The sequence below is a fragment of the Acanthochromis polyacanthus genome, chromosome 13 (genome assembly GCF_021347895.1).
Source record: "Acanthochromis polyacanthus isolate Apoly-LR-REF ecotype Palm Island chromosome 13, KAUST_Apoly_ChrSc, whole genome shotgun sequence".
Classification (NCBI taxonomy): domain Eukaryota; kingdom Metazoa; phylum Chordata; class Actinopteri; family Pomacentridae; genus Acanthochromis; species Acanthochromis polyacanthus.
The window spans coordinates 8,381,788-8,395,356 of record NC_067125.1 but is presented as its reverse complement, the minus strand read 5'-3'; the positions used below and the strand labels follow the sequence as shown (position 1 = coordinate 8,395,356).

Genomic DNA, 13,569 nt, shown 5'->3' with positions numbered 1-13,569 from the left:
GGAATCATAACTCATTTTTATGGTGCTGTTAAATCTTGATACTTATCAAGTTGAGTTTATTGCTTGCTGGGCTTGCAGAGCAGAAATAGAATTTAAAGTAAACACACAGTGTTTTTTAAACTCAACAAAATGATTATGGAACAAAATCAGGAGAAATGAAACTTGGTTTTGTTGCAGTTTTCATTTTCAGTCCCTTTGCTCTGCTTTTAGGTGGTTACCGCAGCACTGACAAGCCCCATCCAAGAGGAGAGGTTCTCATTGGTGGACCCAAACGTAACCATGGATACTACAAGAAGGAGGCGAAAAACCAAGAGGATTCTTTGTAGATGAAAACGGCCAGCGGGTGGTTCTGTACAGGAGACATTGGAGAGTTTCAGGAGGACGGGTGCCTCAAGATAATGGTGAGGATGGAGTGTGTAGGTGCAGTGTATGAGCAGAGTGCAGGCTACCACTGGAGGAAATGTCTCCTAGTTGGATGCTTCATCAAAGCACAAACTGTCTGCACTATGTCTCTTATTACTGAACATTTTCCAGACAACTCTGTGCTCAACTTTCATTCAACAGTAAAGCCAGATTTTACTTCACCTCCTAGAAAACTCCACAATCCTATTTCCCATTTTGAGTCAGAACCTCACAACTTTCTCTTTATCACGATGATGGCGATCAGATACACAGTTCAGTGGAAAATGGCTCCTTCCCCCACTTCCTGTCTATGTTTTGAGATATGCTACCACGTGCCCACACATATACAGACACGCATGTCCACACGTGTTGTTACAAGCTGCTGCCTCTGCTGTGTTTTCAGATCGTAAGAAAGACTTGGTGAAGCTGCAGGCGGGAGAGTACGTCTCCCTGGGAAAGGTGGAGGCCATGTTGAAGAATTGTCCTCTGATTGACAACATCTGCGCCTACGCAACAGGTGTGTGAGGGGTGGTGACGTGGTGGTAGTTTATTGATCTAACGATCTGCATACATCACTACTAACTAAAGAAACAAGAAAAGCACTCAGAGAGCAGTACTCCGCTAAAACTGTTCTATTCCTCAATTTGTGGATTCAGAAATCACGCAACATAGAATCTCGACATTTAGTATAGATCCACCCACAAACTAAGAAATTTTAAAAAAAATCTTGTGTGAGCACAGGCATGTGTTGTGCGTGTGCAAGTTATGTACAGATACCAAATTGTGTGTCCAAAATATTTAGCCGGTCAAGTGAATTGATACAGGTACAGACCCAGCATTCACTTGTTGTCATGGTTACAGTGAGGCCATGCCGGCCGCTATATCTCAGAATGGGAAATCCTTCACAAATCCATGGATCTAGACTATAAGCTGCATCACTGCCAAAAATCTAATCACTTGATTCTTGTGTCATTTCTGACCTTTCCTGAAAACTTCATCCAAATCTATTGGTCCATTTTTAAGTAATGTTGCACACGGACAGGACAGATTTACAGACAAACGTACGCCGATTGTCACATAACGCCGCCGCGTTCCTTGACGGAGTAAATATCTGGAATATACACTGGTGAATGATAATGTCTGGTTGGAGACAATGGTTATGTTTATATATGGTACTTACATACATACACTCACCGGCCACTTTAAGTACACTTGTTCAATTGCTTGTTAACACAAATAACTAATCAGCCAATCACATGGCCGCAACTAGACGAGGTCAAGGCAACTTGCTGAAGTTCAAACCGCACATCGGAATGAAGAAAGGGGAATTGAGCGACTTTGAACGTGGCATGGTTGTTGGTCTGAGTATTTCAGAAACTACTGATCTACTGGGATTTTCACGATCAACCATCTCTAGGTATAAACAAAGAATGGTGTGAAAAATAGAAAAGCATCCAGTGAGTGGCTGTTAAGTGGACCAATATTGTCTTGTTGATGTGAGAGGTCAGAGGAGAATGGGCAGACTGGTTGGAGATTATAGAAAGACAACAGTAACTCTAAAACCACTGGTTACAGCCAAGCAATGCAGAATACCATCTATAAACGCACAACACGGCCAACCTTGAAGAAGATGCACTACAGCAGCAGAAGACCACGCCAGGAGCCACCCCTGTCAGCTAAGAACAGGAAACTGAGGCTACAGTTCACACAGGCCTCAATAAAAATGGACAATAGAAGATTGGAAAATAACATAATTAACGTAAATAATTAAACCAATACAATCAACATGAATTTTTGTGATTTAAAACAAAGAAATTAAACGAAGATAAAAAGGAGGATGAAATAAAATCACTTTAAAATTTACAGTGCAGTGTGAAGAGTAACAGTGCAGTGCTGGAACAGAGACAATCATTAATCAAAGGCAACGGTAAATAAATAAGTCTTTAACCTTGATTTAAAGGAGCTGAGAGTTTCTGCAGACCTGCAGTTTTCTGGAAGTTTGTTCCAGATATATGGAGCATAGAACCTGAAAGCTGCTTCTCCATTTTTGGTTCTGACTTTGGGGACAGAGAGCAGACCTGTACCAGAGGACTGAGCGACTGGAGGTTCATATGGTAAAAGGAGGTCACTGATAATAATTGGCCATAAACCATTCCGAGCTGTACAAACTAACAGAAGTATTTTATAGTCTATCCTCTCAGAGATCAGAAGCCAGTGCAAAACCCTCAAAACTAGAGTGATGTGATCGACTTTTTTAGTCTTGGTAAGGACTCTAGTGGCAGCTGCAGCGGTTTTATGGTTACAGAGAATGGTTCGATGAAGAGAAAACATCCAGTGAGAGGCAGCTGTGTGGATAAACAATGCCTTGTTTGATGTGAGAGGTCAGAGGAGAATGGACAGACTGGTTGGAGATGATAGAAAGGCAACAGTAACTGAAATAAACACTGGTTACTACCAAGGAATGCAGAATACCATCTATAAACGCACAACACGTCCAACCTTCAAACTTTATTTATTTGTACAGCACTTGTCATGCAGAACAACACAAAGTGCTTCACAAGAATTAAAAACAAAGAAGGCAATAAATAAATACAATTAAAAATAGAAATAAAAAACCCCAACTCTCCACTCTCCCTACATATAGACAGCCATTCACAAGCACACACAGACACACACACCCACACAACATGACATCATCAAGACATGGCGAGGCACTGAGGCTAGAAGAAACCTTGAAGAAGATGGGCTACAGCAGCAGAAGATCAAAACTCAAATCAAATCAAAACTTTATTTATATAGCACTTTTTATACAAGAAATTGCAATACAAAGTGCTTTACAGATTAAAAACGATTAAAAGCGAAGATCACACCAGGTGACACTCCTGTCAGCTAAGAACAGAAAACTGAGGCTAAAAGTCACACAGGCTCAATAAAAATGGACAACAGAAGATTGGAAAAATGCTTCCTGCTCTGATGAGTCTCCATTTCAGCTGCAACATGCAGATGGTCAGAATTTGCCATAAACACCATGAAAGCATGGGATCCATCCTGCCTGTATCAACGGTTCAAGCTGCTGCTGGTGTAATGGTGTTTGGGATACTTTCTTGGCACACTTTGGGCCCCTTAGTACCAATCAAACATGGTTTAAACACCACAACCTTCCTGAGTATTGTTGCTGAACATGTCCATCCCTTTATGACCACAGTGGACCATCTTCTGATCCTACTTCCAGCAGGATAATGCTCCACAAAGCTCAGATCATCTCAAACTGGTTTCTTGAACATGACGGTGAGTTCTCTGTACTCCAATGGCCTCCACAGTCACCAGATCTCAGTCCAGTAGAACCTTTGGGATGTGGTGGATGTGCATGGATGTGCAGCCGACAAATCTGCAGCAACTGTCTGATGTATCATGTCAAAATGGACCAAAATCTCTGAGGAATGTTTCCAACACCTTGTTGAAAGTATGCCATGAAGCATACGGCAGTTCTGAAGGCAAAAGAGGATCCAACCTTATGTTGTTTGTGGCCTACCACAAACCATAGAGACACATGTAAGTCTATGTGCAGAATGGAGAACGCAGAATAACAGACAATCCTCGACCTGTGATGTAAAGCAGAATGCAGATAGGTTGAAAAAAAAAATACTACGTGCATACAATCACACAGACAGACCTGTTAAATGTCAGTCTTGAGTTTCACCAGTGAGATATTTAGTCACAGCAGAGGATTTTGGGTTGCATTTGACATTAAAGTGGTTTTACTCCAGAGCTCTTTGCTACCATCTCTGCTCTCTGCCAGCTTTTTATCTCTTTAAGGTCACTGTCTTGGTTCTTAATAGTGATATAAGTTGAGCAACAAACAAATAAAAGATCAAATATAATTTATCAGAAGTTGGTAGAGAGCAGAGCAAATCGCAAACTGTTTATTGTTTATGCTTTTCTGAAATTTTTTTCAGGAGCAACAATTTCCATAAAAGCCTGACCCTGCTTTGTGTTAAATTACTCTGGTATAATCACACCTCAAATAACACCACCGGGCTTTGTTAGGTAACATTCATAATCCTTTTTCCTGGAAGGTACTCCGACCCTGCAGGCGTGTTCTTAGATGTGTCTCCTAACAATGTTTTGACTTGATTTAGATATTTATCTTGCTTTTGTTGCATGTTTACAATCTTATTTTTGGTTAAATTTATTTTTAATTTAGACTTAGTCTGACTTTATTAATCCCCGGAGGAAAAAGAAGTTGTTACAGCAGCATGGATGTTCAGTAAAGGGGTCAACAATAAATGAAGGTAAAGTAAAAGGAAAAAAAAGATAAAAATATAGAAAATATAATATAGAGAAAATCAACAGAATACACAAGAGTGATACAGAAATATCCAAATTGATATTATTTGACATTTGTTTTGTTTTAAACCACTTTCCTTTTGGGAAATTCTAGACAAATAAATAATCTTGCTTATGATTAAAACACATTCCAGCGGGTTTAGAGGGTTCCCAAGTCTCCTGTTCCAAAAGATACCACAGGAAGCTTTTCACACTGCAGAGCACAACCACGTTCGGCCTGTCAGACTCACATTCTGAGCATATTTCTGCAGCCCGACATGTTTATTCAGTTCTGTGTCAGTGCAACAGATACTGTATTCCAGAGATTTGTAATCTGTTCACACTCTCTTCGGGCATGTATTCCTTCCGTCTCCTTATACGGATGAATATCTCACTTGCACGTTTGCGCTGCATCACCTTATTCGGCCCAGTGTTCAGATGGAGACCAGTTTCACGTAATAACTGCACTCCATTCTTCTTCCCTGTTGACACCCTGTCTCCTCTTTTCTTCCTGCTCTCCAGTGATGAGATCTATGTGATTGGCTTTGTGGTGCCCAATCAGAAGCATCTGCTGGCTCTGGCTGAGCAGTACGGCATCCGCGGGTCATGGGAGGAGCTGTGCAACAGCAAAGCCATGGAGGAGCTGGTTCTGAAGGTCATCACTGAGGCTGCGCTGACAGGTGAGAAGAGCTTCATCTTCAGCCTGAAGCTCCAGTTGGTTCAGCTTTTATCACGTTAATCTTCCTTCTTCCTTTGTTGTAGCCCAGCTAGAGCGCTTTGAGATCCCTCGCAAGATCTGCCTGAGTCCAGAACCGTGGACCCCCGAGACTGGACTAGTGACTGATGCGTTCAAGCTCAAACGCAAGGAGCTGAAAACACGTTACCAAGACGACATAGAGAGGATGTACGGTGGGAAGTAAAAACAAGGACCAGCACAGAACTGTTGATTCTCAAAGCTCAGACCAAACCAACACTCTCAGTGCCCTCCCACCTCTCCCTCCTGTCCTCTCCACATCAATGAAAGACCCACGTCTGTGCTAAATGTTAGTGTTACTAAGGCCTCAAACTTCAACCAGTTTCACCATGAAGCAGATTTTACCTGAATTTATGAGAAAAGACATTCTAAAAGAGTGTTGGTCAGAAAACACGCCACCTTCCCGTCCTGCCTTTTTTCCCTTTCCTTCATCCAGGTGTGTGAGCCCCTTGTGTGGATCTTTATTGTTCCAGATGTGAGTTATGAAACAGCTGATGTAGCCTGTTGAGCTCTTGTCTGAGTGCCACAGCAGAATCTCAGGTCAGTTTGTTGCTTTGTGCTCACACACAGGACACTAGACTCAACCGGTGTGTCTCTAATCACTTCATTATGATTCTCTTCTAATCTTTAACTTCAAACTTTGTCCTTGTTCTCATGTCACGTTTCCTGCCGGTCAGGAAAGGGTTAACTTCTTTGTTTCTCTTTTCTTTTTGTCTTTAACTTGTTTTGAATTCTGTCCGTGGTTTATTTTGTCTCCCACCCACAGTCAGACTGCGACTCCCACGCCTGTGGGGCGTCTCTCTCGTCGGCACGTCTTGACCCCAAAAGCACAAAGACATCTGAGGGCAAAAGAGCAGGTTGGTAAAAAATAATAAGCTCTGAACGGGTTTAATGATTTGTATCTTTCAGCCTAACAGTGAGGCTGTTGTAGGAAAATGACAAGATTGAAACCACTTACTTTAAAAGGAAAAAAGCAGCGATGCACCGTTGTTTAGTCTGTTTCCAACACTGACTGAGTATATTTTTCAATGTGTACGGACCACAGTGTGCACCAGAATGCACATCTTCTAGCTTGTATTACAGATAGAATTACTGTGTAATCAGAGCTGATGAATCAGTGCAATATGAAAATGTATCATTTGGAAGCACGGCAGAATAAGCACACTGTTACAAGCGTGACTTTAGTGTGTGGCTGACGTTCATTCTGTTTAATTTGCACGAGAATGACGGAGTGTGTGGCTCATCACGCGGCACAAACACGCCTCCACTGCCCCTCACCGTGTGACACCTGTTGCCTTTTTGTGTGACTAACGCCTTTGTAATTCCTGACTGATTTTTAATGTGATGTTCCTTCTTAATCGTGGAGCTGTGATCAGCAGAGAAAGTAAACATATAGTCTCTGTTTTACTGTCAGCGGTGTTATCGTAGACCAGTCTTGGAGCTCCACTCCCTCTCTGTTTGAGAGCCTGCCTTGTAACATAAGTGCATCCGACTATTTATTTGTAATTTGCCTTTTAAAAAATACTCAAATGAAGTAAATAAAGATTGTGTTTGGTCTACGCGTGAGAGCGATTTATTTCTGCTACGGTCGAATTAAATTGAAAGTATTCAGCGCTGCAATTCTTCAGTATTGAGCACATCGGACTCGGCGGGTGTGAAATCAATGCTTGTCACCAGAAGACAGACAGATGATGACATTTATTTATGTCTGAACGTCGGCTGCAGAGTGAAATCAGCCTTCACTGATTCGATATTAGTAATGACTAATTGGAACATAACTCAATTTGTCCATTAATGCTCAGCAGTCATGACAGCTCTGAGGTGTAAATTTCCAGCGTTGGCAGACTGAACCCAGGCTGTGACGGCTACAATAGGTGGAGTTCAGTCAGACTATTGAATTAAACATCAGCCACTGATCCATCCTGCTTTGAAAGAAAAGGAGCCGCCCTTAAAAAAGACACAAACAATCAGGAACAGTTCAATGAAATGCTAAAGGGAGTGGAAATTAAAAAAAAGGAGGACGTCTGTTTCCTGTGAGCCTGATATTTATTTGGGCTGGTTCAGCTTTCTCTCCTAAATGAGCTGTTATCTGTAGTCCTCTGTTTTTCTGTCGGCATGACAAAGTTGCTGTTGTGTGCTTTTGTTAGCTTTGAGGGTTTTTCTGACACTCGTCATGTTGCTTCCAATATCCCAGCTTTAGAATAGACGTTTCCAGTGAAAGTGATCAAGCAAAATAACCTGCAGAGCTCCAGTTTAAGTAGCTGTGGTTGATTTGTGCTTGATTGATTTCTTAAAATTATAAGTACAGATTAAATAACGTCATGAAAGGGGTACTCATAATGATGAACCTGTGTTTATAGCTCCCCTCTGCTTTTTTTAATCACATATTTATAGTTTTAATTCTCACTCCATCATTTTTTGTAGATATGTACACTGATGTTGTCACAGGCATTATCAGATAAAGGCTTGTAAAGAAAACCAGCATCAGCCAAATCAGCATATTATATTTTTATTTACAGTCTGCACCTGCTAGTGTGTCATCATGATAAAAGCAGACATAATTATGAGTTAATTCCACTGCAGGAGAGACCCTAGGTGGAAAAAATATCTGCATGTATCAGTGTCGACATCTGCCAAAATAAGTTGGAAAATATCAACATAGACGTTGGCAAAGCCCAATATTGTGCATCCATAGTATTATTTAATTGTTTTGTTTTTCCAACAGCAGGCGCCAAACACCAGAGAGACTCAATTAGCAACAAGCTGGTGGTCCATATGGAGCATTTAATGACTGCAGAGCCACATATTTCCCTCAGGAGCTGGTAAAGACCAAAAGCAGAGCTAAATGAGTAAATACTGGGCTTACATTCACCAAATTTCTAGAAACACGACTCCAAATGAACAGAGGATGTGCAAAAATTATGGTTTGCTAATATATGATGTGTCAGTTTTGTGTTTACAGCTTCTGCTACAAACTCGTGCATTTTCCTTCAGTGTTGCTTCACATTTTTGCTTTCTTTAAAGATACTAGCTGAAGATCCCCTGTAATGAAAAACACGTTTCTGGTTTGTTAACATGTCATAGTGGTGTTTTTATGTGGTAGAACACGTCATGAGTGAAATAATCTGTCTACACCACGGCCGAGTGGTTTAAGGTAGCTTTAGTGTGTTTGAGCAGAGCCCTAGGTGAGCTGGTGTGCTCCAGCTGCAGTGGAAGGGAAAGAGTAGATGGAGAGAGAGGCAGGGACTTCTTAGATCTGCACATTCTAAACGAAGCAACAGCGCAGAGTAACATCTAAGCTAAATCAGTTTTCATGGGGGGAAAAAAACTTTAAACTAAAAATAGTTTTACTTCTAGGTGGTCAGTAGCTTTGCCTTGCAGCTAGAAGATCCCAGGTTCGCATTCCCGCCTTCCAGGGATCTTTCTGCATGGAGTTTGCATGTTCTCCCTGTGCATGCGTGGGTTTTCTCCAGGTTCTCCAGCTTCCTCCCACAGTCCAAAAACATGCTGAGGTTAACTGATAATTCTAAATTGTCTGTAGGTGTGAATGTGAGTGTGATTGTTTGTCTCTATGATAGACTGGTGACCTGCCCAGGTGTCTCCTGCCTTCACCCTAAGTCAGCTGGGATAGACTCCAGCCCCCCATGACCCCCTCATGAGGATAAAGCGGTGTGTCGAAAATGCATGGAGGGATGTTTTACTCCTAGAGATTATGCATCATTCACAAAGAATTCTAGCCTAGCCATGCTACACCCATGTTTCTGACGGCACAAGGGTCTAGGGAAGCTCGACAGGGAGGGAGGCGGGCTAAAAGGTTGTCTATCAAATCCCTCTGCAGCAATTGGGTAGATATACAACCAATCAACGCAACGAATAGGCTGACGTAGTTCCGAGAGCGCCGGCGGATTGTGGCTAAGTCCTGTTAGCTTCCCAACCAGCGGAGCCGCGGAGCCAACTGGTATATTAAGAATTTGCCATATCCTGTCGGCATAAGTCCAAATACGTCTTTCTTCTCAATGAAACACTTCAGTGCCGTCCTTTGTTTATCTTTCAAGTTGAATTTTAGCTTCAAATCTTTAAGGGCTGTGGCCAAAGCCGAGTCGAAAGATAACTGTTTATTGTGCGCTGGTTGTTTGTCAGAATCGTCAGGCCTCTGTCGTCACTTCGTTACGCCCGCCTTCTGACTCTACACTTCATGGTGATTGGTCCGGCCAGTTTTAGGAGCATCCAGCCTCGAGCCTTATGGAGGGTAACTAGACCCTCCCTGGCAGAGAATTAAATTCGTTGCTGTGGGTTGTCTAGCGCGGCTAGGCTAAAAGAATTCAAGATTAAAGTGTAAACAAAGAAGTAAACATGTAAATCTGTGCTGAACTTTGTTTTCATATCTTAGATGTTTGAATTTTGCAGCCTCTCAGTTAGAAACTAAATTACCTGAGTATATACAGCAGTTAAAGCCACATTCTCTTCTAGCAACTGGGACACTAAAATGCTGCTATACATTGTTGTATCAACTAATGTGAGGATACAGTGGAATGAGTACATTTATTGCTCATATTTTATGAACATTGTGCTGATAATGCAAATGTATTTTTACTAAAGCAGGATTTTAAATGCAGGACAGGTCTTCATTATGGAGTATTTCTGTATTGGCACAGGCTTACTAAATTAAAGGAATAAATCTGCTATAGGGATTTAAAAACATACATTCAGACTGACACCAATATTTCTCAGATGCAAAGCCACTCATGGAAAGTCAGCATGTCTCTATCTGCATCCTTCTTATGGTTTCATGAAATTTTATTCATAGGGCTTCAGTTCATTTGTAAGCAAACTGAAAACTCCAGAGTGAGAAAATGAAGGCAGTAGATGTATTTATTGTTTGAGTCCCAGAATAGAAGCTTGATGAAAAATAAGGAGACTGGTGCAGTGATTTATTTCTAGATATTTCTATGCATAATGGATTTAGAGAGTGTCAGTAGCCAATTCTACGAAAAATTCACATTTCTACCACCAGTTTTCTCTTTTAAAGTATTTTTCCATGCTGTTCCTTTGGGGCCACTTTCCGCCAGACTCTGGAGATGTGATCTTATTCTTATTGATGGAGTTAGTAAGCTGAATATACTCATGAGCATGTGATGATATCATAAGAATCCCCCAGAGGTGTGAATAATGTTAAAACATGTACTTTATTTCAGTTTTTAAAAACATAGCGTCCTTTCAGGGCCTCTACAGACTCAGGGATCGTCTTACAATCAGACCCCGTCACGTGATCATCATGACACTCTGGAGTCTCTGTATAAATAAGTTCGTCCATTTAGAAGTTCTGCCAAACTCCAGAAGAGCTGCGAGAAGACACAAGTGGCACACATTCACATGAGACATAGCTCTTCAGTTTGGTAAGTTAACAACTCGTGACATTGTTACTGTTTTTGCATAGTTTAATTTTATATGAACTAAATATATTTTAGCAGACTTTTGGTAGGCTCTTCTTAACTTTTGAAGTGTTTTTTTTTTTAAGAAAACAAAAAGAAATGCCCGAATAGAAGATTGCTTGACAGAATAACTTCAAAATAAACTTCACAATACGTTTTTGAAAAGAGTGTTCAAGTACGTTAATGTAAAGTTTAATATAAAAATAGAAATAACATGCACTATGGAGCGTTAACTCCGTGAACTAAATGTCATTTGCTGAATGTTCTTGCAGCACTGATTAATATTTTTGAATGAAACTGGTTCCAAATATCTGTAATGATTTTTTTAAGACGTTGCACATAAAAAGAATAAAATACACTATATTTTTCATAACCCTTTCATTTTTATAATAACTTGTATGGAACCTCTACTCACTGGATGCCTATCCTTGTGCGTAAAGCGTGCGTAAAGGTGCCCAAATCCCTCTTATTTACCATTGTACTTCTGTATCTTCTTTTTTTTAGCGCATTCTAGATCTCCTACAGAGGCTGCACTAAAAAAGAATGGAGCACCTGGAAAACTCCACAGCATCACTCAAACGCCTCTTCCTGCACACTCAGAGCACCGCGGACTCCCAGGCAGACAAAAGCGACGGCAACGCGTACCTGTACATATTAATAGTCATGTCTTTCTACGGAGTCTTCCTCTGCGGTATAATGTTGGGCTACTTTCGCTCCAAGAGGAGGGAGAAGAGGAGGATCAACATCTTCACGCGCCTCGTGCACGAGGAGGAGCAGCGGGAGTGGGGCGCGCTACCCAGAAAGCACAGCCTCACCTTCCCCGCAGCTGTCTCGGCGGTGCCCTCGGTGCAGGTGTCCCTGCCTTTCTGCAGTAACCACGGCAACTACTTTGGACACCTTCACTACGAGGGCGCGCTGACTTCCCCGCTGGCGTGCGTGTTGTGCACGGAGCAGAGCAGCATCAGCTCCCTGTGCTCCTCCGCGGACACGCGCTTCACCATAGAGGAGGAGTCGGACAGCGGCACGGCGGAGGAGAACATGAAGGGAGCATCCGAGAACAGCGGAGACGATTCAGGCTGAACTTTGCCCCGAAAAACTGAGAGTTAACGATCCACTGCAAAAAGAGGAGAAACATCACCTGAAGAGACCTGGAGGTCCTCAGGAGTCTTCAAATTAAAGAGGCCCTAAGAGTCCAACCATCAGATGTTAAATCCCCGATTTGTAATAAAAACTCAAACCAGCGTGATTCATGACATGAAATCAATGAAGGGGCTGGAAACGGCTTAATGAGACTGAGTGTGACATGTTTAGATCTTAGTTGCACCGCTTAGAGGGGACATTTGCACAGAGCTGACCTACTGTTTGCCTGATGTGTTTTGAATAACTGCTGCTCCATATTTATGACAGTAAGACACATTGTGACTCTGCCACACCTGACCTACCCAGTGGCAGCATGAAAGGACACATACATCACATTAAGCCACATGTGGCCTCATAAGATTTTCCATTTTTGTTTTGATATTTATACCTATCTTCATTTCCAATGACAAGATAAAGATGCAATAGTCATTTCACATGTTATGTGTTGGGATAGCTTACAGGTAGTGACTGTAGTTGTGTTGATATTAATCTCAGCTTTGCCTAGTAGAAGTAAACCAGATCATTTACCATTATGCTTTATAATTTTACTGTATATTTGCTTCCCTGTGTGGCCACCCCTCCCTGCTGGAGCTCCTGCTGACGCCACCGCACTGGTTTGGGCTGATGACTCACCCTGCAGGGGACTGAGTGGAAGACTGGCTTTTTGGGCTGTTTGGTCTCAAACTGAACTTGACTTGCTTGGTCAGGAGTATTGAAATGTACCTGGAACCCACTTGAAAAATTGTCTAAACTAAACTGTAATTTGTTGTAGCTTCATGGTGGACACACGCTGTTCATACACAACAGATGAGTTAGGTTTACTTGATGGAAGCGATGCACTGTACATACGGTTTTTATTTGTCACTCTGTATGCCTTAATTTAAGATGGAACCCTTTGTAGACTTGGAGAAAATAATAAATGCTTTTGAACTGAAACAGGCTTTATTTTGTTCCTTTTTGTACTATGATGTTTCACCAGTGGAGGGCAGTGTTGTCGTGGCAACTTGGAGCAAATCAGGAGGATGAAAAGGAGATGAAATGAGGAGAAAGTCTGACTCTATTATTACAATGTTATTTTTAGAATGCCTACATCAGAATAATGCAAAGCAGCACACTTAATAACTACATCAAACCAAAGCTCATGTTTCAGCACACATCTCCAGTTAAACCTAATATTTCTTACAGAGACAAACTGACAATTTGTGAACCTTTTGTCGCAGTAAGAAGCTTGACCCAGTTAGTTTCTTTCAGTTATTGGTCATGTTTTGTTAAGGTGGAGATTTTGGAGCCCATAAAAGATGACAGGCTGCATTTATATACCCATCAGACTAGATTATCACATGTTGATTCCACATAGACCAGCAGATAACAGCACTGATTCACCGAGGCTTTTCTCTTCTCTTTCAATCAACAGAATGAAGAGATCTTGTCAGAGCGAGAGAAGATGCCAGGAGGCAGTTTCAGGTTTTCTGTTCGCGCCTTTGTGTTTTCTCTCTGCTGTGTCACTCAACCTTG

General features: G+C 41.6%; 2 protein-coding genes across 2 annotated transcripts in view; both read left to right on the top strand.

Annotated features, from left to right (window-relative positions):
• Nucleotides 1-7,041, top strand: part of acsl3a (acyl-CoA synthetase long chain family member 3a) — a 44,483-nt gene extending 37,442 nt beyond the window's left edge. The window contains 4 exon segments of the mRNA XM_051958053.1: nt 211-420; nt 806-923; nt 5,251-5,408; nt 5,491-7,041. Of these exon segments, the coding sequence (XP_051814013.1) occupies nt 211-420; nt 806-923; nt 5,251-5,408; nt 5,491-5,648 (644 nt within the window). The 3' untranslated portion in view covers nt 5,649-7,041.
• Nucleotides 7,042-10,462: 3,421 nt separating this feature from the next.
• On the top strand, nt 10,463-12,990 carry kcne4 (potassium voltage-gated channel, Isk-related family, member 4). Its single transcript, XM_022222438.2, has 2 exons — nt 10,463-10,878; nt 11,419-12,990. The coding sequence occupies exon 2, from the start codon at nt 11,458-11,460 to the stop codon at nt 11,992-11,994; it is 537 nt and encodes a 178-aa protein (XP_022078130.1). The 5' UTR covers nt 10,463-10,878; nt 11,419-11,457; the 3' UTR covers nt 11,995-12,990.
• Nucleotides 12,991-13,569: the final 579 nt, after the last annotated feature.

Bases quoted from the DNA above. Each gene is read 5' to 3' on its own strand.
- kcne4 (XM_022222438.2), top strand. From the start codon at position 11,458: ATGGAGCACCTGGAAAACTCCACAGCATCACTCAAACGCCTCTTCCTG.